This window comes from Pseudophryne corroboree, chromosome 10 (genome assembly GCF_028390025.1).
Source record: "Pseudophryne corroboree isolate aPseCor3 chromosome 10, aPseCor3.hap2, whole genome shotgun sequence".
Lineage (NCBI taxonomy): Eukaryota > Metazoa > Chordata > Amphibia > Anura > Myobatrachidae > Pseudophryne > Pseudophryne corroboree.
Genome location: NC_086453.1, coordinates 201,234,697 through 201,258,284, shown reverse-complemented (window position 1 = coordinate 201,258,284; position 23,588 = coordinate 201,234,697). Strand labels below are relative to the sequence as shown.

The 23,588-nt window shown below is 47.8% G+C and overlaps 1 protein-coding gene across 4 annotated transcripts in view; it reads right to left on the bottom strand.

Moving 5' to 3' along the window:
- Positions 1–23,588, bottom strand: part of DVL1 (dishevelled segment polarity protein 1) — a 533,415-nt gene that overhangs the window by 86,111 nt on the left and 423,716 nt on the right. For all 4 annotated transcript variants that reach the window (XM_063943028.1, XM_063943025.1, XM_063943027.1 and 1 more), the window contains exons 8-10: positions 23,172–23,311; positions 11,870–11,946; positions 9,355–9,422 (exon numbers count right to left, since the gene is read on the bottom strand). In XM_063943028.1, the coding sequence (XP_063799098.1) occupies positions 9,355–9,422; positions 11,870–11,946; positions 23,172–23,311 (285 nt within the window). The remainder of the gene's footprint in view (positions 1–9,354; positions 9,423–11,869; positions 11,947–23,171; positions 23,312–23,588) is intronic.

The window sequence follows — 23,588 nt, the reverse complement described above, 5'->3', positions numbered from 1 at the left end:
CCAAGTCCTTCTTGGCCAATCCGGAGCCACGAGTATAGTCCTTACTCCTCTCCTTCTTATGATCCTCAGTACCTTGGGTATGAGAGGCAGAGGAGGGAACACATACACTGACTGGTACACCCATGGTGTTACCAGAGCGTCCACAGCTATTGCCTGAGGGTCCCTCGACCTGGCGCAATACCTGTCTAGTTTTTTGTTGAGGCGGGACGCCCTCATGTCCACCTTTGGTTTTTCCCAACGGTTCACAATCATGTGGAAGACTTCTGGGTGAAGTCCCCACTCCCCCGGGTGGAGGTCGTGTCTGCTGAGGAAGTCTGCTTCCCAGTTGTCCACTCCCGGAATGAACACTGCTGACAGTGCTATCACATGATTTTCTTCCCAGCGAAGAATCCTTGCAACTTCTGTCATTGCCCTCCTGCTTCTTGTGCCGCCCTGTCTGTTTACGTGGGCGACTGCCGTGATGTTGTCCGACTGGATCAGCACCGGCTGACCTTGAAGCAGAGGTCTTGCTAGGCTCAGAGCATTGTAGATGGCTCTTAGCTCCAGGATATTTATGTGAAGTGATGTCTCCAGGCTTGACCACAAGCCCTGGAAATTTCTTCCCTGTGTGACTGCTCCCCAGCCTCTCAGGCTGGCATCCGTGGTCACCAGGACCCAGTCCTGAATGCCGAATCTGCGGCCCTCTAGAAGATGAGCACTCTGCAACCACCACAGGAGAGACACTCTTGTCCTTGGAGACAAGATTATCCGCTGATGCATCTGAAGATGCGACCCGGACCATTTGTCTAGCAGATCCCACTGGAAGGTTCTTGCGTGGAATCTGCCGAATGGGATTGCTTCGTAAGAAGCCACCATTTTTCCCAGAACCCTTGTGCATTGATGCACTGAGACTTGGCCTGGTTTTAGGAGCTTTCTGACTAGTTCGGATAACTCCCTGGCTTTCTCCTCCGGGAGAAACACCTTTTTCTGGACTGTGTCCAGGATCATCCCTAGGAATAGAAGTCGTGTTGTCGGGATCAGCTGCGATTTTGGAATATTGAGAATCCAACCGTGCTGGCGCAGCACTATCTGAGATAGTGCTACCCCGACTTCCAACTGTTCCCTGGATCTTGCCCTTATCAGGAGATCGTCCAAGTAAGGGATAACTAAAACTCCCTTCCTTCGAAGGAGTATCATCATTTCGGCCATTACCTTGGTAAAGACCCGGGGTTCCGTGGACAATCCAAACGGCAGCGTCTGAAACTGATAGTGACAGTTCTGTACCACAAACCTGAGGTACCCTTGGTGAGAAGGGTAAATTGGGACGTGTAGGTAAGCATCTTTGATGTCCAGAGACACCATATAGTCCCCTTCTTCCAGGTTTGCAATCACTGCTCTGAGTGACTCCATCTTGAATTTGAACCTTTGTATGTAAGTGTTCAAGGATTTCAGGTTTAAAATTGGTCTCACCGAGCCGTCCGGCTTCGGTACCACAAATAGTGTGGAATAGTACCCCTTTCCCTGTTGTAGGAGGGGTACCTTGATTATCACCTGCTGGGAATACAGCTTGTGAATGGCTTCCAATACTGCCTCCCTGTCTGAGGGAGACGTCGGTAAAGCAGACTTTAGAAAACGGCGAGGGGGAGACGTCTCGAATTCCAATTTGTACCCCTGAGATACCACCTGAAGGATCCAGGGGTCCACTTGCGAGTGGGCCCACTGCGCACTGAACTTCTTGAGACGGGCCCCCACCGTGCCTGAGTCCGCTTGTAAAGCCCCAGCGTCATGCTGAGGACTTTGCGGAGGCGGGAGAGGGCTTTTGTTCCTGGGAACTGGCTGTTTGTTGCAGCCTTTTTCCTCTCCCTCTGCCACGGGGCAGAAATGAGGCGCCTTTTGCCCGCTTGCCCTTATGGGGCCGAAAGGACTGCGCCTGATAGTATGGCGTCTTCTTAGGTTGAGAAGCTACCTGGGGTAAAAATGTGGATTTTCCAGCAGTTGCCGTGGCTACCAGGTCTGATAGACCTACCCCAAATAACTCCTCCCCCTTATAAGGCAATACTTCCATGTGCCTTTTAGAATCCGCATCACCTGACCACTGCCGCGTCCATAAACCTCTTCTTGCAGAAATGGACAGCGCGCTAACTCTTGATGCCAGTCGGCAAATATCCCTCTGTGCATCACGCATATATAGAAATGCATCCTTCAAATGCTCTATAGTCAATAATATACTGTCCCTATCAAGGGTATCAATATTTTCAGTCAGGGAATCCGACCACGCCAGGCCCGCACTGCACATCCAGGCTGAGGCTATTGCTGGTCGCAGTATAACACCCGTGTGAGAGTATATACATTTTAGGATATTCTCCAGCTTTCTATCGGCAGGTTCCTTTAGGGCGGCCGTATCAGGAGAGGGTAGTGCTACCTGTTTAGACAAGCGTGTGAGCGCTTTATCCACCCTTGGGGGTGTTTCCCAACGTGCCCTATCCTCTGGCGGGAAAGGGTACGATGCCAATAACCTTTTAGGAATTATCAGTTTTTTATCGGGGGAAACCCACGCCTCATCACACACTTCATTTAATTCCTCGGATACAGGAAAAACTACAGGCAGTTTTTTCTCACCAAACATAATACCCTTCTTAGTGGTACTTGTATTATCAGATATATGCAATACATTTTTCATTGCTTCAATCATGTAACGTGTGGCCCTAGTGGAAGTCACGTTTGTCTCCTCATCATCGACACTGGAGTCAGGATCCGTGTCTGTGTCTGCCATTTGAGGTAACGGGCGTTTTAAAGCCCCTGATGGCGTTTGAGACCCCTGGACAGGCACAAGCTGATTAGCCGGCTGTCTCATGTCGTCAACTGTCTGTCGTAAGGAGCTGACACTGTCACGCAGTTCCTTCCACAAGCTCATCCACTCAGGTGTCGACTCCCTAGGGGGTGACAACTGTATAATAGGCAATTGCTCCGCTTCCATCTCATTTTCCTCCTCAAACATGTCGACACAATCGTACCGACACACCGCACACACACAGGGAATGCTCTGATAGAGGACAGGACCCCACTAGCCCTTTGGGGAGACAGAGGGAGAGTATGCCAGCACACACCAGAGCGCTATATATATACAGGAATACCACTATCGAGTGTGCTTTTCCTTTATAGCTGCTGTTAATATAAAACTGTGCCAAATTAGTGCCCCCCCTCTCTTTTTTACCCTTTTCTGTAGTGCAGGACTGCAGGGGAGAGTCAGGGAGACGTCCTTCCAGCGGAGCTGAGATGGAAAATGGCGCCCGTGTGCTGAGGAGATAGGCTCCGCCCCCTTCTCGGCGGCCTTTTCTCCCGCTTTTGTGGTAATTCTGGCAGGGGTTAAAATACACCCATATAGCCCTGGGGGTTATATGTGGTGTATTTATGCCAGCCAAGGTGTTTTACATTGCTGCTCAGGGCGCCCCCCCTTAGCGCCCTGCACCCTCAGTGACCGGAGTGTGAAGTGTGCCTGAGTACCAATGGCGCACAGCTGCAGTGCTGTGCGCTACCTTGTTGAAGACTGATGTCTTCTGCCGCCGATTTTTCCGGACCTTTTCTTGCTTCTGGCTCTGTAAGGGGGCCGGCGGCGCGGCTCCGGGACCGAGCTCCGAGGCTGGGCCTGTGTTCGGTCCCTCTGGAGCTAATGGTGTCCAGTAGCCTAAGAAGCCCAATCCACTCTGCACGCAGGTGAGTTCGCTTCTTCTCCCCTTAGTCCCTCGATGCAGTGAGCCTGTTGCCAGCAGGTCTCACTGAAAATAAAAAACCTAAAACTAAACTTTTCACTAAGAAGCTCAGGAGAGCCCCTAGTGTGCACCCTTCTCGGCCGGGCACAAAAATCTAACAGGCTTGGAGGAGGGTCATAGGGGGAGGAGCCAGTGCACACCAGGTAGTCCTAAAGCTTTTACTTTTGTGCCCAGTCTCCTGCGGAGCCGCTATTCCCCATGGTCCTTACGGAGTTCCCAGCATCCACTAGGACGTCAGAGAAAAGAACTTTCCCAAAATCTCTCACTTTCTGATTCTTAAGGGGGGTACACACGGAGAGATCCGTGCTTAAAATCTAAGCAATCTTGCTAGATTGCTTATATATTAAGCACGGATCTGCCGTGTGTATGCCCTCCAGCGATAGCGATGCGCGGCCCCGCGCATCGCTATCGCCGATGCTAGATTGAGCTGCATGCAGGCTCAATCTAGCGGGTCGCTCACTTCACCGTTGTGTGAAGTGAACGGCCCCCCCGTCGGCTTTCCCCCTCGCTCAGCACATCGCGCTGTGCTGAGCGGGGTGAGAGATGTGTGCTGAGCGGTCTGTGTTAAGATCGCTCAGCACACATCTCTCCCGTGAGTACCCCCCTTTACACTCTTGTACATTTCCCCCTTGGACCTGCAGGTATTATATAGCTCCAAGCTCCAGCATGCCCTATGAGCCAAGACTGAGGACTAAAGGGTACATTTACTAAAAATAGATTTTTGTCAATTTGATGGTTTTCTGTGAATGCCCTTCAATAAATCAGAGATTTACTAAAGTCAAAATCACAGAAAATCGCATGTCAAACACAACTTAACATGCCAATAGTCCACAAAACACTATTGGAGCAAACATCATAGCCTTTACATCAGGGCTGACCAAACAAGTCCTCGAGATCTACCAACAATTCACATTTTCCAGACCACCTAGCTGGTGCACAGGTGTAGTCATTACTAATTAAGATGTGCTGCATTCATTCCTAACCGACAATTCTACAGATCTCCAGGAGGCCTGGAAAACATGAACTGTTGGTAGATCCAGGGGTGTAGCGAGGGTGGCTCCGGACGCTGGAAAAGTTAGAGGGCGCGTCGCTACCTGCCCACCCCCACCTTGTGTCCGCTATACTGCGAGCTGCTGTACAGGCAGCCGCAGAGCAGGAGGAAAAGCAGAGGGGGTGCACACTCGGTGCGCACTGTCCCTGTTGTAAACATGGGGGGCGCCCAAAGGAAACTTTCGCCCTGAGCTCCACAAGGTCTAGAACCAGCCCTGTCACCAATTTAGGATTTTTCAATATTTTTCTTTTTAAATTTAACATGCCCCCAATTCAGTACAGGAGATGGGGTGTCGAAACATACCCTAGCTCCAGGCACCATGGCACCTAGCTACACCTCTGGGTAGATCTTGAGGACCGGTTTGGCCAGCCCTGCTTTACATAGACACAAATAGACATCCCAGATTTACTAAAAATCATGTTTGTAAAATAGATCAAAACTGGGCAAAAACTGGACAAATTGCATCAGAACAGAAGAATGAAAAAGACCTTCCTGTGAGCGGCAGATTTGATTGAAGTACTACACAGATCTCTAAGATCTGTGCAGGCTTTTGTGTATTATACTGTAAAGAAAGGCTGCAGCCAATCAGTGGATGCTGCCATAGAGACATTCTACTGATTGAGTGAGAGCATCCAACTCACCATTGTGTAGAGCAGTGTCCACGTAGGAACGGTCATTGTGGATCTCACTGTCCATGCTGTACAGCATGTCCATTATGGCACGGGTATCTGCGTTCTTTTGCTTTACCAAGCCGCTGGACTACTACATGAACAATGGGACCGAGCATAGCCAAAGAGCAGGTAAGTATGAAATGAATCTTTTTTATTTTTAATAAAGGGTTAAAACAAATGCTGGGTGTGCTGACATTTTTATTTTCTTTCAAGTGGGACTACAGATGTCAGCAGGCACTTAATGTCAGTGCACACTGGCACTTGTTGTTGTTCTCCAAGTGCCTGCATGTCGGGGGCAGGCTTGCTGGGACCTGTAGGTCTACTGTGATGAATAATATTAGACTATTTTTTACACCATAAACCCCACATCCACAAGCCACCAGGGATGTGGGACACAGCACCGGGAATTCAGCCAAGACCTGGGGGTTTTCCCGGGAGATAAGGTCCCCACTTCCCAAGGAATTCCACACCTGGGCTGACCAGTTTGGGGGTGTTTCATGATGGCAGGGGGACCCCATAAAGTGTACCTGCCAACTATGGTGATAAAGCCACTAGCTGCAGTGTAAAAATGGGGGACCCTATGCAAATTTATTTCTAAAAGTTAACTTTCCTTACAGTGTAATTCACAAAAGTCTGCACATCTGTGCAGTGCTTTCAATCTGCGGATTGACAGCGGATTCACACTTCTATTTGACAGTGGTGTCTGTTTTAAGTGGGGCAATGCTAATGAAATTGCACATGGCAGATCCGATGAGTTTCACCATTGGAACAAAAGATGACAGTCAAAAACGCCCTTTAATAAAATTGTGATATTGACCTTCTAACCTGTCAGAGATGTCCAGCGATTTGGTTTACAAGTCATACATGATTCTTAGTAAATGTTCCCCTCATTCCCTAATAGCAGGAACAGCAATGTCTCATATGAACTGTCTTCTGATTAAAACCTCTACAATCCAGACACCACAGTGATACTGATGCAGAGCTGAAGTTACTACCTGGGCACATCTTCTATGTGTAAGTGCTGCGGAGTACAAAACTACAGGTGATGCTAAGTCATAGGCAATAGTTATATCTCCACTTGTGGTAAATTATATAGAGAGCGTGTCTATGGAGCTGCAGCTGTGCCGACTTGTGTATGCCTGGAATTACGCCTGTTTCAGGCAGATATGGCTGGTACAGTATGGGGCTAATTCCAAGTTGATCGCAGCAGGATATTTTTTAGCAGTTGGGCAAAACCATGTGCACTGCAGGGGGGCAGATATAACATTTGCAGAGAGAGTTAGATTTGGCTGGGTTATTTTGTTTCTGTGCGGGGTAAATACTGGCTGCTTTATTTTTACACTGCAATTTAGATTGCAGATTTAACTCACCACACCAAAATCTATCTCTCTCTGCACATGTTATATCTGCCCCCCCTGCAGTGCACATGGTTTTGCCCAACTGCTAAAAAATTTCCTGCTGCGATCAACTTGGAATTACCCCCTATGTCTAATAATCATTATGGCTATGAAAGCAAGCGTATGGATAGTGGTAGTGCGGTCACATACATGGAGCCCACCACATCTATCCCTTTCATAGGATTAACTGAGCCAGGGCAGTCGGACTTAATCCCCTGCTGTAATGACTCTGGCCCTCATTCCGAGTTAATCACTCGCTAGCTGCTTTTAGCAGCCGTGCAAACGCATTGTCGCCGCCCACGGGGGAGTGTATTTTCGCTTCACAAGTGTGCGAACGCCTTTGCAGCCAAGCTCTGCAAAAACATTTTGTGCAGTTTCACAAAAGCAGTACCTCTAGACTTACTCAGCCCTTGCGATCACTTCAGCCTGTTCGTGTCTGGAATTGATGTCAGACACCCGCCCTGCAAACGCCCGGACACGCCTGCGTTTTTCCAAACACTCCCAGAAAACGGTCAGTTGACACCCATAAACGCCCTCTTCCTGTCAATCTCCTTGCGATCGGCTGTGCAAATGGAATCTTCGTTAAATCCATCGCTCAGCAACGAACCGCTTTGTACCCGTACGACGTGCCTGTGCATTGCGGTGCATACGCATGCGCAGTTTTGCCATTTTTTTACCTGATCGCTGCGCTGCAAAAATTGGCAGCAAGTGATCAACTCGGAATAACCCCCTAAATTCCCTGCTGTATTGTTCTCTCTGTATTGTATTGCAGCTGAGAACAATAGATGAAAGGCTTATGCTAATAAGCCTTGGTGCACCTAGGCACAGCTGAGAAGCCTAGATGAGCGAGGATCCATCTGTAGATGCGTACAACTCAGCGCATGGCCGAATATCCGATATTTAGTTCAGCACACGCAATGCAAGTGATATGTCCAGCTGCGGCTACTACCTTCTTCAGTCAGGAAGGCTGCCTGGGCTGCAGCTTATCTTGGTGTTGCCAAAGGATGGAATGGATTCAGACTTCATCGGCAGGATGTGCAGTGGGATGTAATGCCGCCCGAATCCGGAGGCCGTGCATGATGCCAGCCGAACTCGGAAGTTTGTTTTAAAGGGGCAATCACAAGGCAAAAACATGCCTTGTAAGTGACTATCCCTTTAAAAAAACGTCCGAGTTCGTCCGGCATCCCATACGGCCGCCAGACTCGGGCGGCATTACATCCCCCTGCACATACGCAAATGGTCTAAAAACGTTTAAAAAAAAAGACTTCTAGAGATAGTATTAGCTGCTGCCCCTAGAAGCCAGGTAACACTGGTGTAATAGAAGTTCCCATTGAAAGCACTTTCTGCTATTGGCAGCCAGGACTGGCAGTCCCAGGGAGATAAAACATTCCCATGGGACTGAGAGTCTGATGTACCATTAGCAAGAGAAAGGACTACCAATGTGAAGCCTTCCAGTGCACAGACTGGGGAACTGGGTGCTCACTGTAGGTTGTGTATTCAATCCACCTCTGGTTATGTCCAACCTGCCTTCATCTCTGCATTGTTCACAGTCTGTGCAGCTAGAAACAACTGGTGCTGTATGCAATACAGATGTGTCCACTTACATCTAGCCTCCCTGCACATTACACAGCCCTTCTAGTAACGCCATGCTGTGCCGTGACTTGGTTGCGTCAAACGTCTTTTCGTGCAGCTTTTTCCAGTAAAATGCATCTTATTCACAAAATTATGTGAATATGATGCACAAGCAGCTTTTGTTTATTGAAATGATATGCGGCATGTCTATATTCTGTGTGCGACCACGGGTTTTTCTGCATAGGAATGCAATTTGTATGCATATACAGCCGCAGATGCACACAGAATATAGGCATGCCATATTTCATTTTAATCAGCAGTGTCTGCTTGTGCGTCTTATTCACATAGATGAGAATAAGATGCATTTTTGGCACACACACAAAAAAGACGCCTGACGTTAGTGGCACGGGACCTGTCAGCTCACTCACACCAGGCATCTACCACTACGTTGCATACTGAGACAAGATGTGTGAGGACACAGCTGTACGTGTGGCAGAAGTCAGTGAATATTTATTTTTGTGTACTCCAAAATGACAAAATGTGCGATAAATTATTATTTAGAATAGATATCACAGTCAGAAACCTAAATCTTGTGGCAAACTAGTACAATACAATCAATAAAACATACAGTTTTATCTGAAATAAACAAGATACTACTATAAATGAAAGAATAGACTTTTACATGGGACATGAACACGTCTGTACAATTTCTAATATTTCATCATAAAATGCTTTATTACCGTTACACAAACACATCTGAATAGATTATCGTCCTTTTGACAGATTCTTTAGCACAAAAAGATAAAAAAATAATGGCCCAAACACCAGACCAGCTGATTTCTTTGAGAAAACACATTCTATTATTTTAGATAACACCCTCCACATCAGTGTGGTGGTCCTGCCATGTCACTTACCCCGTGGGATGGTGAAGTAACTCCTTGGCGTAGGGTCCCAGCATTTTGCGACAGTCAGGCTTATTGGTCTGCAAACCAAACATAAAAATAGTTATCTGATAGATGAATATAACTGACTCAATCATTTCTATTACATGGGCTGACAGAAAAGGGATACGGTCGTTAGGGCGACAAGACTTAGGTTGACAGTCATTAGGTCGACCACTATTGGTCGACATGTATTAGGTCGACATGGTCATTAGGTCGACATGAGTTTTTCTAAATTTTTGAACTTTTTCATACTTTACGAAGCACGTGGACTACAATTGGGAATAGGAACGTTGGCCAAAGCATGGCGAGCGAAGCGAGGGGACACGGTGCACTAATTGGGGTTCACCGTCACTTTAGGAAGAAAACGACACCCAAAAAAGTAAAAAAACTCATGTCGATTCTTTTCCATGTCGACCTAGTACATGTCGAACTAATGACCATGTCGACCTAGTGACCATGTCAACCAATAGTGGTCGACCTAATGACCCATACTCGACAAAATAATGCGCTATGTAAACTAGTTATTTTTCTACTTTTATTTTTTTTTTAACTAAAAGTATATTTGAAGAAACAAATAAAGATGTGTCCTCATACACTACTGCTACAGTCACGCCAAACATCATTCTCAGCAGGCCAGGTGTCGTGTAACTGGGCTTGCGCCGTGCGTCATTTTCGCTCAAATGTGCGTCTTAGTCACAATGTGATGTCACAAATCTGCTTCACAAGACTGCACCAATTAATTTTATATTTCACATGTGTATCTGTGTGCGACGGAGTCTGAATCTCCGCTGATGCTACATCTCTCTGCCCAGCTTACTAGCACAGCTAGGTGTATAAGGACACATCTGTATATACAGCAGTATTAAAAAAACAAAAACAAACTTTTTGCTGTGTTTTTTTAAGAATAATTATATGGGGGAATTCAATTAGCCCCAATAATTTAACAAAGGTGAAAAACGTTAAGGTAGCTTCTAGCTTTTTCACACTTTGCCTCGGGTGATTCAATTACAGCCCGTTTTTTGCGCCCTTTACATCATCTGTTTTCGAGTGTTAGCACATTGGGGAGAATTCAACTGGTAAAAAACCTTGCGTACCTTGCGCCCAATTTTGGATTACCGCGGATATGAGCATTCCTGATTCCCACAGTATCCAATAAAAAAAAAATTGGTACCAGGGTATTTAGAGCTGAATACTCCACGCCGCGATTATAGAGAAAAAAAAGATACTCATATGTCCGGTGGTCTCCAGCTTTCTCCACGGTCCCCATCCCATCTTTACACTGGGGGGGGGGGGGGGGTCACTCACATACACCCCCACGCACTCATACACATTTACATACATTCTCTTCACACACTCACCGCTGCTGCAGAAGACCCGGCTCCCGGCTTTGGATGCAGAAGACACCACTTTGGAAGGTGAGTAATTACTGACTAAGCTAATTGGAAACTTCCAATTGCTTAATTAGTCCTCAAGGGGGGGTGCTGCCGGGGTGGCCAGGGCAAGTCCCAGTGATTTACCTAAAATTAATTACTATAGGAAAAATTAGACTTGCTCTACAGGTGCATGTAAAAAGATGTGGACCGCGTCACATTTTCTGTCCTCTAATTGAATAGCAAAACCTTGCCGCTGCCAGAAAAACCGTGCGCCATGGGTTTTTAATTTCCAGCCGACAATTGAATTCCCCTCATAGAATCCGTGATAACTACGCGAAAACTAGCTAATTAATGGGGCCAAAATTTTTTATGAGGTCTCAAAAAAAAAAGTCCCAGATAAGTGTGCACTTCGGGGCTAGCCCCCAGAGGATCAAATAGCCCGCGGTAATTTCCCAGAGCTAACTGAATTCCCCCCATAGTCATTCATCTACTACTTTAATATGAAGTACTGATTCAGTCAGAAAAAATTACATCATTGTGGTAATAACTAAACCAATGAGGGACATGAGTGAAGGAGAAAAAGAAGATATCTCATTATAGACCAATAGGGATATCTAATTAGCGACAACATTTTTTCAGCTGCAAAAAACTGGGGGTTTTACGTGATTTTTTTTTTCTTCATCAATGATCATGTAGCAGTTAGATTGAGGTTCCTCTACCAATATCTGATGCCAGGAGCCAAGCACTGCAAATAATGTTCAAGCATCCAGGAGGGCATCATCCATCCAATGCTGATTTAATAAGCCATGACCAGGCTGAGAAAGTGAATAAGGCTGGTAAGACAGGACCTGCAGCATCTAAAATAACTCCTTCAAACCATCCTGGTCAGATGAACCAGAGTAAAACGATAAAGTGCATTAGCTCTGGAAACTATAGCCGCTATCGTCTCATAAACATCATGCTCCAGCTTCAGCTAATGGTGGGATCCCAGGGGACAGAATCCGACCTAAATACTGCAGTATATGGGGCATCAGGGGAAAAAACAAAAACATTCTTTTCAATGTATTATGTACCCTATTTTACCATACTGTATTGCTTTACTGCATACTCACCCGGGTTTGGAAACAATTTCCCTCAAGACTCTGACTGCATCATCGTTGCTCATATTCTCAAAGTTCACGTCATTCACCTGCAAAATGTTTTTTTTTTTAATATATATTTCTGAATTTCATATCAAGAACAAATAGTAGAATCTGACTTTCTCAGCATAAGATTCATTTTATATAGAACATTTCCCCACAGTGGACCCGCTTGGCCGCAAGGAGACTGCACACGGGTGCCTATGAAGGCGCCCACACATGTGCGGTCGGGCCGGATGACAGTACGGTGGGATTTCAATGTATGTGTTCACACAGTTTCAGTGAAATCCTGTGTGTCACTGGCCGGATCCTAGGGGTAATTCAGAGTTGATCGCAGAAGCAAATTTGTTAGCAGTTGGGCAAAACCATGCGCACTGCAGGGGGAGGGGCAGATATAACATGTGCAGAGAGAGTTAGATTTGGGTGGGTTATTTTGTTTCTGTGCAGGGTAAATACTGGCTGCTTTATTTTTACACTGCAATTTAGATTTCAGTTTGAACACACCACACCCAAATCTAACTCTCTCTGCACATGTTATGTCTGCCCCACCTGCAGTGCACATGGTTTTGCCCCACTGCTAACAAATTTGCTGCTGCGATCAACCCGGATTTCCCCCCCTGTTCTGTGGGATTGCGCAAAACAGGATCCGTGTGCACACAAAAAAACCCTCCCGGCCAAGCGGGTCCCGTATGTTCCCTCTACAGGGATAGGAAAGTTAAAATCTAATTCTCTGTATAATAGAAATTGCTATATACTGTATGTTTACACGTATACTGATATGCTGTATATAGAAAATATGTGCAATATATAAAGCTACATGTATTCTGAGACTGATTCTTCAATAACCTTGAAATCTGAGTACTTGATACACCCAGCAAATCCATTATTTGTCATGTTTGGCACTTTTCCAAAGAATATTAAAATGCAATGAACACTTTCGTTCTTTATTTTTAATTTAAATGAGGATGTTAAAAAGTGGAAACAATTCCCAGTATATATCAGGCTTAGTATTATCAAAGGCAGCTGACACGAGCCTGTGATGGCATTAACGGATCCCCTGTGGGATCACTGCAAACTCAAAGAAACACAAGTAATGTTGTAAATGACTCCTGAGGCTTTTGTGATAACCAGTCCACATCTGGATTGTTGCTTCAATAGCGCTTCTATGCTTTTGTCTTTCAGTGTGGAATAATGCCATAAGGCATATTTAATTAGTAACATGGTGCATACAGCGCAGGCCTGCTGCATCTCATAGCAATAGACCGCACGTTAGCTGTGATCAGTTCAGTGCATATCAGAGTAGTCCATTATTGTTCTCCTAAATTGTAACTGTGTTGCTTCAGATCTCACAGAGCAGGGACATTCAGCAGAGGAGGTCTTGTTATTTCAAATACTTTCTCTTACATCCTAGAGAATGCTGGGGTCCAGATTAGTACCATGGGGTATAGATGGGTCCACCAGGAGCCATTGGCACTTTAAGAGTTTGAGAGTGTGGGCTGGCTCCTCCCTCTATGCCCCTCATACCAGACTCAGTTTAGAAAATGTGCCCGGAGGAGTCGGTCACAGCTAGGGGAGCTCTACAGAGCTTCTTTAGTAAAAGTTTATTTTAGAGTTTATTATTTTACAGGGAGGCTGCTGGCGGGTGTAGTATGGCTGACCGCCGGTCAGCTTACCGACACCGGGATCCCGGCAGCATACCGACGTCGGGATCCCAGCGGGGAGGGGCGAGTGCAGCAAGCCCCTTGCGGGCTCGCTGCGCTCGTCGCGCTGCGGGCTCGGTGGCGACCTACGGTCGCCACTGGTTTTATTCCCACTCTATGGGTGTCGTGGACACCCACGAGTGGAAATAGTCCCTGTTGGTCGGCATGCCGACCATCGGGATAGTGAGGGGTCGGGATACTGGAGGAGGTCATGTGACTGTCGGTCTCCCGACTGCCGGTCACATAAATACCACCCCTGCTGGCAACAGCCTCCCTGCTTCGTGGGACTAAGGGGGGGGAGTAGTGTCCGCCCTGCGGGGTCTGAGCCACTATCTCCGCTGACAGGACGCTGAGCTCCTGAGGGGATCGATCGTTCCCCGCCACAGGGGATCGCTCACCCCAGCCGCATGCCGCCACCCCCCTTACAGAGACAGAAGATTGGTGGAGAGTGAGTCACCGTCCCCCCTAGCAAGCGGGGGGCCGGTGTGAAGATGGCAGCAAAAGGGTATGGAGCGCAGTACTAACTGCGCTCCGGGGGCTCAGTGGTACATAGTGCGGCGCTGTGAGGGGCGCCCTGAGCCAGCGCCTGCACCCTACACTGGTAACACAGCCTGTCGGTCCCGGGATCTCAGGCAGCATAATTCCTCAGGCCAGTATAAACCTATGAAGAGCGGGAAGACAGCACCATTTTGGGGGCGGAGCTTCTCCTCAGAGCGGACCCAGCAGCGTTCAGCGCCATTTTCCTGCCTGCACAAAGCTGTCAGTGAAGTGCAAGTCCCTCCAGAACAACTCCAGCTATCTCTCACGGTACCAGGGGTTTGTAGAAGGGGGGAAGGGGGGAGGCTGTATACAGGCTGTGTAACCTATTAAAGGTGCACAGTTAGCGCTGGTTGGGGTCTCCCTTTACCTAAAAAGCGCTGTGTGTGGATTGGATCCAATCTCTGTGTCTCTCTTGCCATTCTTGGCGGTGAAACTCTGTCTGCCCTCCCCTGTGTGTGTGTGGAGTGTCTGTGGTCTCCATTAAGCTATGTCCAGGGACCATGAGGGATGTGTTGAATATTACTGATACAACACCTGTACAGGTTGAGGAGGCTTACTTTATTGAAAATAAGAAAGCCTCGCTAACCTTCCCTGTGTCAAAAGAATGAAATGCTATTTTTGGGAAAACCCTGAGAAAAAATTCCAGATCCCTAAAAGGATCCTGGTGGCGTTTCCTTTCCCTGTGGAGGATAGAAAAAAATGGGAAAACCCGCCTATTGTTGACGCTTCTGTATCCAGACTCTCAAAAAAGGTGGTTTTACCTGTTCCAGGATCCACCGCCTTGAAAGAGTCGACTGATCGTAAAATTGATAATACACTCAAATCCATGTACACGGCTTCAGGGGCTATATTACGTACCACTATTGCCAGTGCTTGGATTGCCAAAGCTATAGTAAAGTGGTCAGGTACGTTACTTGAAGATATGGATACTATGGATAAATCTGATGCTGAATTGTTTTTGCATAACATTCAGGATTCGGCAGGATTTCTCGTAGAATCCATCAAAGACCTGGGTTCCATGCCTGCAGGAATTTCTTCCATGTCTGTCTCAACTCGTAGGGGACTTTGGCTGCGCCAGTCGCCTGCCGACGTGGAATCCAGGAGAGGTGTGGAGACCCTACCCTACACAAGTCAGGCTCTCTTTGGGGAAGCATTAGATGCGTTGATCTCCACGGCTACAGCGGGTAAGTCACCTTTTCTTCCCTCAGCTGCACCTGCTACGAAGAAACCCTTTTCACAGTCCTTTCGGGTTGCTACAACAAGAATGGCCAAATCGTCTAACACCTTCTTTAGAGGAGGTCGACCACAATCCAAGAAACCTGCTGCTGCGGGTTCCCAGGAACAGAAGCCTGCTTCAGGTACGCCAAAGTCCTCAGCATGACGGTGGACTGAGCGGCCTGGAGGTAGGGCCGGTGGGAGCGAGACTCAGACATTTCAGTCATGTCTGGGGGTCGTCCGGCCTGGATCCCTGGGTACAAGATATTGTGTCCCAGGGGTATCGGCTGGAATTTCAAGATCTCTCTCCTCACCGGTTCTTCAAATCAGGCTTGCCAGCTTTGCTGGCAGACAGGGCTGTCCTGCAGGCAGCCATCCAGAATTTGGTGGAGGCACAGGTTATTGTACCGGTCCCTCCTCATCTGCAAAACAAAGGTTACTATTCAAACCTTTTCGTGGTACTGAAACCGGATGGTTCGGTCAGGCCCATTCTGAACCTAAAATCGCTAAATCCCTTTCTGAAGGAGTTCAAGTTCAAAATGGAGTCTAAAGGCGGTGATATCAAGTCTGGAAGAGGGGGAATTCCTGGTATCCCTGGATATCAAGGATGCATACCTCCACATTCCGATTTGCCCGCTGCATCAGGCTTCTCTCCGATTCGCACTGTTGGACTGTCACGATCAGTTCCAGGCTCTGCCATTTGGCCTCTCCACAGCACCGAAGGTTTTCACCAAGGTGATGGCGGAAATGATGGTTCTCCTCCGCAGACAGGGGGTGAACATAATTCCATATCTGGACAATCTGCTGATAAAGGCACCGTCCAAGGAGAAGCTATTACAGTCCATCCTTCTCATGACCCACCTGCTCAAAGAACACGGTTGGATCTTGAAGTTTCCAAAATCAAATTCGGAGCCAACCAGGAGGTTGTCCTTTCTGGGAATAATCCTCGACACGCAAGTGCAAAGGGTGTTTCTTCCAGAGGAAGCGTTGGTGATACAAACAATGGTCCGGGATGTCCTGAAGCCAGCCCGGGTGTCGGTTCATCAGTGTATTCACCTTCTGGGAAAGATGGTGGCCTCCTACGAGGCTCTACAGTATGGGAGGTTTCATGCTCGGTCTTTCCAATTGGATCTCCTGGACAAGGGGAGACCTTCCAAGGAAGGTGGTCAAGTCTAGAAGCCAGCCTGCCGATAAACATTCTAGAACCAAGAGCCATCTACAACGGTTTTCTCCAAGCGGCCCATATTCTGAGAAATCAGGCCATTCAAGTGCAGTCGGACAATGTAACGACAGTGGCTTACATCAATCGACAGGGTGGAACGAAGAGCAGAGCTGCAATGTCAGAGGTAACAAGAATCATCCTCTGGGCAGAAAAACATGCGTTGGCACTGTCAGCAATCTTCATTCCGGGAGTAGACAACTGGTAAGCGGACTTCCTCAGCAGAAACGATCTCCATCCAGGAGAGTGGGGACTCCATCCGGAGGTGTTCAAGGAGGTAACTGATCTTTGGGGTGTATTTCAAATCGACATGATGGCCTCTTGTCTCAACAAGAAGCTTTGGCGATATTGTTCCAGGTCGAGGGACCCGCAAGCCATGGTGGACGCCTTAGTGACTCCGTGGGTGTTCCAGTCGATGTACGTGTTTCCTCCACTTCCACTCATTCCAAGAGTGCTAAAGCTCATTAGGAGAACAAGGGTTCATGCGATCCTCATTGCTCCAGACTGGCCAAGAAGGTCTTGGTACGCAAATCTTATGGATCTACTGCTAGAAGAGCCGAGGCCTCTTCCTCTTCAAGAGGACCTACTGCAGCAGGAGCCGCTCGCCTATCAAGACTTACTGTGGCTGCGTTTAAAGGCATGGAGGTTGAACGCCTGATACTAGCTCGGATGGGCATTCCGAACAAGGTTATTCCTACCCTGATACAGGCTAGGAAAGGAGTTATGTCTAAACATTACCATCGTATTTGGAAAAAATATGTATCTTGGTGTGAGTCCAAGAAGTTTTTTATGGTGGAGTTTCAACTGGGACGTTTTCTCCTCTTCCTGCAAGCAGGTGTGGATATGGGCCTGAGGTTGGGATCCGTAAAGGTCCAAATTTCAGCCCTACTCATTTTCTTCCAGAAACATTTGGCTGCCCTCCCTGAGGTTCAGACTTCTTTGAAGGGAGTTCTGCACATCCAGCCTCCCTATGTGCTGCCTACGGCGCCCTGGGAACTTAACGTGGTGTTGCAGTTCCTCCAGTCGGACTGATTTGAGCCTCTACAGGAGGTTGAGGTCAAGTTTTTCACGTGGAAGGCTGTCACTTTGTTGGCCTTAGCTTCTGCTAGATGTGTGTCGGAGTTTGGGCCTTGGCCTGTAGAAACCCGTACTTGATCTTCCATGAAGACAGGGCTGAGCTTCGTACACGTCAGCAGTTTCTTCCGAAGGTTGCGTCGGCATTTCATATCAACCAACCTATTGTGGTGCCAGTTGCTACTGACTACTCAATTTCATCAAAGTCCTTGGATGTTGTAATGGCTCTGAAAATCTATGTGAAGAGGACTGATCGTCACAGAAAAACAGATTCTCTGTTTGTCCTGTATGATCCCAAGAAACTTGGGTGTCCTGCTTCTAAGCAGACGATCTCTCGCTGGATCAGGTTCACTATCCAGCATGTGTATTCTACGGCAGGATTGCTGTGTCCTACGTCTGTTAAGGCCCACTCTACTCGTAAGGTGGGCTCTTCCTGGGCGGCTGACCGGGGTATGTTGGCTTTACAGCTTTGCCGAGCGGCTACTTGGTCTGGGTCGAAAAACGTTTGCAAAGTTCTACAAGTTTGATACTTTGGCCGCTGAGGACCTGAAGTTTGGTCAATCAGTTCTGCAGGGGCCTCCGCGCTCTCCATCCCATTCTGGGAGCTTTGGTACAACTCCATGGTACTAATTTGGACCCCAGCATCCTCTAGGACGTAAGAGAAATAGGATTTTGGTTACCTACCAGTAAATTCTTTTCTTGTAGTCCATAGAGGATGCTGGGGTCCACATTAGTACCATGGGGTATAGACGGGTCCTCCAGGAGCCATTGGCACTTTAATAGTTTGAGTGTGGGCTGGCTCCTCCCTCTATGCCCCTCCTACCAGACTCGGTCTAGAAACTGTGACAGAGGAGACGGACATCTTTGAGAGAAGGATTTTACACAGATAGTGGCGAGATTCACACCAGCTCACACATACTAGCTTGAAACGCAGCAACCGCTGAAACATTACTTACCAAGTAACAATGCAGTACTCAACTAAAACAAAGTTGTTCTGAACCAAATAACGATAGCAGGAAAACGAAGCGCTGGGTGGGCGCCCAGCATCCTCTACGGACTACGAGAAAAGGATTTACTGGTAGGTAACCAAAATCCTATTTTTTAGGGCTATGTATAAAGAGTAAGATTCTATGGGGGCGATTCAATTGTTTCCCCCGGCGGCTACCACTAGTGAGTGCCCAACAGAACAATTTAATTGCCTACTGTGGTGACGAGCAGAAATGTGCTGTTTGGGTGCCCTTACCAGGATTTTAGATAAGTTTAGCAGCTATATGCGGCTAGACATAGTCTAATTTGGCGTGACAAGTGTGATAATTAATGGGCACCTAGAATTGCTCCGTCGGCACCCATTAATTATATTTCTGCTGTTAAAACAATTGAATCGTCCTCTATATATTCACAAAGTCAGGTATTTGTGAATACATGTGCATAATCACTGCATTTTAGCATGTCTTGCACAAATAAAATGTCATATACTGTAGATCACTTAATTTTACTTATGGGAAAAAATAGGATTTTAAATACCTACCGGTAAATCCTTTTCTCGTAGACCATAAGGGATATTGGGGACAGATTAGTGGGGTATATACGGGTTCAAAGGAGCCGGTGCACTTTAAATTTCTTCAACTGGGTGTGCTGGTTCCTCCCCTCTATGCCCCCTCCCACAGGCAGTTATAAGTAAAACAGTGCCTGAAGGAGAAAGGACATACTTGAGAGAAGGAACATAACAGCAAGAAGTGTGGTGAGATTTACACACCAGCACACCAGAACATAACCGGCCCGCAACAGCTGGCAACAGAAAACAGCAACAGCTGAACAGGTAACACATAACAGAGAACTTGCAGAAAGTCACCGCACAGAGGCGGGCGCCCAATATCCCTTAAAGACTACGAGAAAAGGATTTACCGGTAGGTATTTAAAATCCTATTTTCTCTATCATCCATAAGGGATATTGGGGACAGATTAGTACGATGGGAACGGGCGGGAACATGCGGAGACTGCTGCAGCACCGCCTGCCCAAACTGGGTATCCTCTTTGGCCAGGGTATCAAATTTGTAGAATTTCACGACCAGGTAGCCGCTCGGCATAGTTGCAAGGCCGAGACTCTGCGGGCAGCCGCCCAGGAAGAGCCCACTGACCTTGTAGAGTGGGCCTTCATAGACTGAGGAACAGGTTAGGCTGCCGACACATAGGCCTGTTGGATAGTAAGCCTAATCCAGCGAGCAATGGTCTACTTTGAAGCAGGACAACCCTTTTTCTGCGCATCATAAAGCACGAATAAGGAATCCGTCTTCCTGACCCAAGCAGTGCGCCTGACATAGATCTTCAAAGCACGCACAACATCCAAAGACTCCAGAGCAGCCGAAGCGTCAGAACAGGACGGAACCACAATAGGTTGATTCAGGTGGAATGCGGAGACAACCTTCAGTGGGAACTGCTGTCTAGTCCGGAGCTCCGCTCTGTCCTCATAAAAGACCAAGTAGTGACTTTTACACGATAAGGCCCCCAATTCTGAGATGCGTCTAGCAGAAGCCAGGGCCAATACCATCACTGTCTTCCATGTGAGGTACTTGTCTTTTACCGTCATCAGAGGCTCAAACCAGGACTGTAGAAATTTCAACACTACATCCTAAGCCCAGGGTGCCGTAGGCGGCACAAAGGGAGGTTGTATGTGGAGTACCCCTTGTAAGAAGGTCCGAACTTCTGGCAACACATCCAATTTCTTCTGAAAGAAAATTGAGAGAGCTGAAATCTGGACCTTAACGGAACCCAGACCTAAGCCCTTATCCACACCAGCCTGCAGGAAACGGAGGAAATGTCCCAAGTGAAACTCTGCAGCCGGATATGTGCGTTCCTCGCACCAAGAGACATATCTCCTCCAGATATGATGATAGTGTTTTGACGTCACAGGTTTTTCTGGCTTGCACCATAGTGGCAATGACTTTTTTGGAAAGCCCTTTGTGAGCTAGGATGTTCCGCTCAACTTCCATGCCGTCAAACGAAGCCGCCGTAAGTCCGGGTAGACAAACGGCCCTTGCTGAAGAAATTCCTATCTTAGTGGCAAAGGCCAAGGGTCTTCTATGGACATGTCCAGAAGAGCTGCGTACCACGCCCTTCGGGGCCAATCCGGCGCAATCAGGATTGCTTGTACTCTGTGTTATCTGATCCGCTGAAGCATCCTTAGGATCAACGGAAATCAGAGGGAATAGGTAGACCAGCCGGTAAGGCCAAGGTGACGTCAGCGCATCCACTGCACTCGCCTGAGGGTCTCTGGTTCGCGAGAAATAACAGCGAAGTTTCTTGTTGAGGTGAGACGTCATCATGTCGACAATCTGTTGAAACACCTGAGGATGTAATCCCCACTCCCCCGAGTGGAGGTCGTGGCGACTCAGGAAGTCCACTTCCCAGTTGTCCACTCCTGGAATGAAAATTGCGGACAGCGCTCTTGCATTTCTTTCTGCCTAGAGAAGTATTTTTGACACTTCTCGCATGAAGGCCCTGCTTTTTGTCCCTCCCTGTCGATTGATGTATGCCACTGCCATGGCGTTGTCCGACTGAACCTAGATCACCTTATCCCTGAGTAGAGGGGAAGCCTGAATCAGAGCATTGTAGATAGCCCGAAGTTCTAGACTGTTGATCGGAAGTAGGGCCTCTTGGGCAGACCACCTGCCCTGGAACTGCGGCCCTGGGTGACAGCTCCCCATCCTCTCATGCTCGCATCCGTCGTGAGGAGGATCCAATCCTGAATCCCGAAATGTCGACCTTCCAGCAGGTTGGAAGACTGTAACCACCACAGGAGTGAAATCCTGGCCTGGGGTGACAGCTGAATCATCTGGTGCATCTGAAGATGTGAACCGGACCACTTGTTCAGGATGTCCAATTGGAAGGGTCTTGCATGGAACCTTCCGAACTGTATCGCCTCGTATGAGGCTACCATTTTTCCCAACAATTTTATGCAAAGATGAATGGAAACTCGAGCAGGTCGGAGAACCATGCGAACCATCTCTTGAAGTGTTCTCACCTTGTCCTCTGGGAGGAACACTCCCTGAGCTACAGTATCCAGTATCATACCCAGAAACAGGAGCCTTTGAGACGGTTCCAGTTGAGACTTCCATAGATTAAGGATCCACCCGTGGTGAGACAGAAGTTGGATAGTGCGATCTATATGGAGCAGTAGGAGCTCCCCGGAACTTGCTTTTATCAGGAGATCGTCCAGGTAAGGGACAATGTTGACCCCCTGGACTCTGAGCTAGAACATCACTTCCGCCACCACCTTCGTGAACACCCTCGGAGCTGTAGATAGGCCGAAGGGCGACGCCTGAAACTGGTAGCGATCTTCAGTAGGGCGAACCGCAGATAGGCCTGATGAGGAGGCCAAATTGGGATATGTAGGTAGGCGTCCTTGATATCCAGGGACACAAGGAATTCCTGTTGTTCCAGGCCCGTAATCACTGCTCTCAAAGATTCCATCTTGAATTTGAAAACCTTCAGGTAAGGATTCAAGGACTTCAGATTCAAAATGGGTCTCACAGACCAGTCTGGTTTTGGCATACGAACAGACTGGAGTAGTAACCTTGTCCTTGCTGTAGCACTTGAAAAATCGTTGGAGAGGAGCACCGTCGAACTCCAGCTTGTAACCCTGAGAGATAAGGTCCCTTACCCAGGCATCTTGGCAGGAACCGTCCCAGATGTGGCTGTGGTGACTTAACGGAGTTCCCACCACGAGATCCCCTCGGGATGGGTGGGCACCGTCATGCCGAAGTCTTTGTGGAAGCTGAACTGGTGCTCTGTTCCTGAGAGCCAGCAAAGGCTGATTTCTTAGGCTTACCTCTGGAGCCTCTAGCTGCATTGGAGGCACCCCGGGCCCTAGAACGAAATCTGGAGGACAGAAAGGACTGAACAGACAGTCCCGGGTAGGTACGCCTAGCGGGTGGACTCCCAGAAGGGAGAAACGTGGATTTCCGAGCAGTAGCTTTGGAGATCCATGCATCCAATTCAGCTCCAAAGAGCCATTCACCTGTGCCATTTTACACCTCTACTTTGGATGTACGGGATGCGTACAGATGGGATGCCGGCGGTCAGAGGACCGATGCCAGAATACCGACACCCCTCGGGACACTGGCGCCGGAAGACCGACAGCCAACATCCCGAAGATAAGTATCAGGGTAATTTTTAGGAATAGGGCCTGGAGGGGGGATGGCTTTTGGTTTTAGGGTTAGGCACTGGGAGGTTTAGGGTTAGGCACTGGGGGTTAAGTTCTAGCCACCACCCCCCAAGAGTTAGCCCTAGCCGCCACACCCAAAGTGTTAGCGTGGGGGTTAAAAATACTTACCCCCTCTGATGTCAGGATCTTCAATGTCGGGATAAGCCGAAGTGTACAGATAAGAATGATCGTAGATTCCAATAGGAAAGAGCATACAGAAGACACAGCTACCTGATATTTATAAAGTAAATCACCGCTGGAGCTAGCTGGTTACATATTACTAGGAGTAATTGGTAGTAGTAGTAACAGAATATAGTATCATACCTGTAACAGCATGTCTCCAGGTTCGATTCGCCCATCTGCTGCCACAGCTCCACCTTTCATAATAGATCCAATGTATATTCCCCCGTCCCCACGGTCATTGCTCTGTCCCACAATACTGATGCCCAGAAAGTTGTACTTCTCTGGTAGGGAATAAAGACACATGCATTTTAATATAGCTCCAGCTAAGTGCAGTCACTTCCAGCAACACCCCTGAATATATGTCATTTAATAATATACAAAAACAGAAAGCAAATGGCAAACTAATGTGCACCAGATCTATAAATAGAATCCAAGTCTGTGGCTATGAAATCGATGCAAAAATGAATGCAAGTAAGTCCAACTGCTCCTACACTGAATGCACAGAGCTAACTATGGCCCTCATTCCGAGTTGTTCGCTCGGTAAATTTCATCGCATCG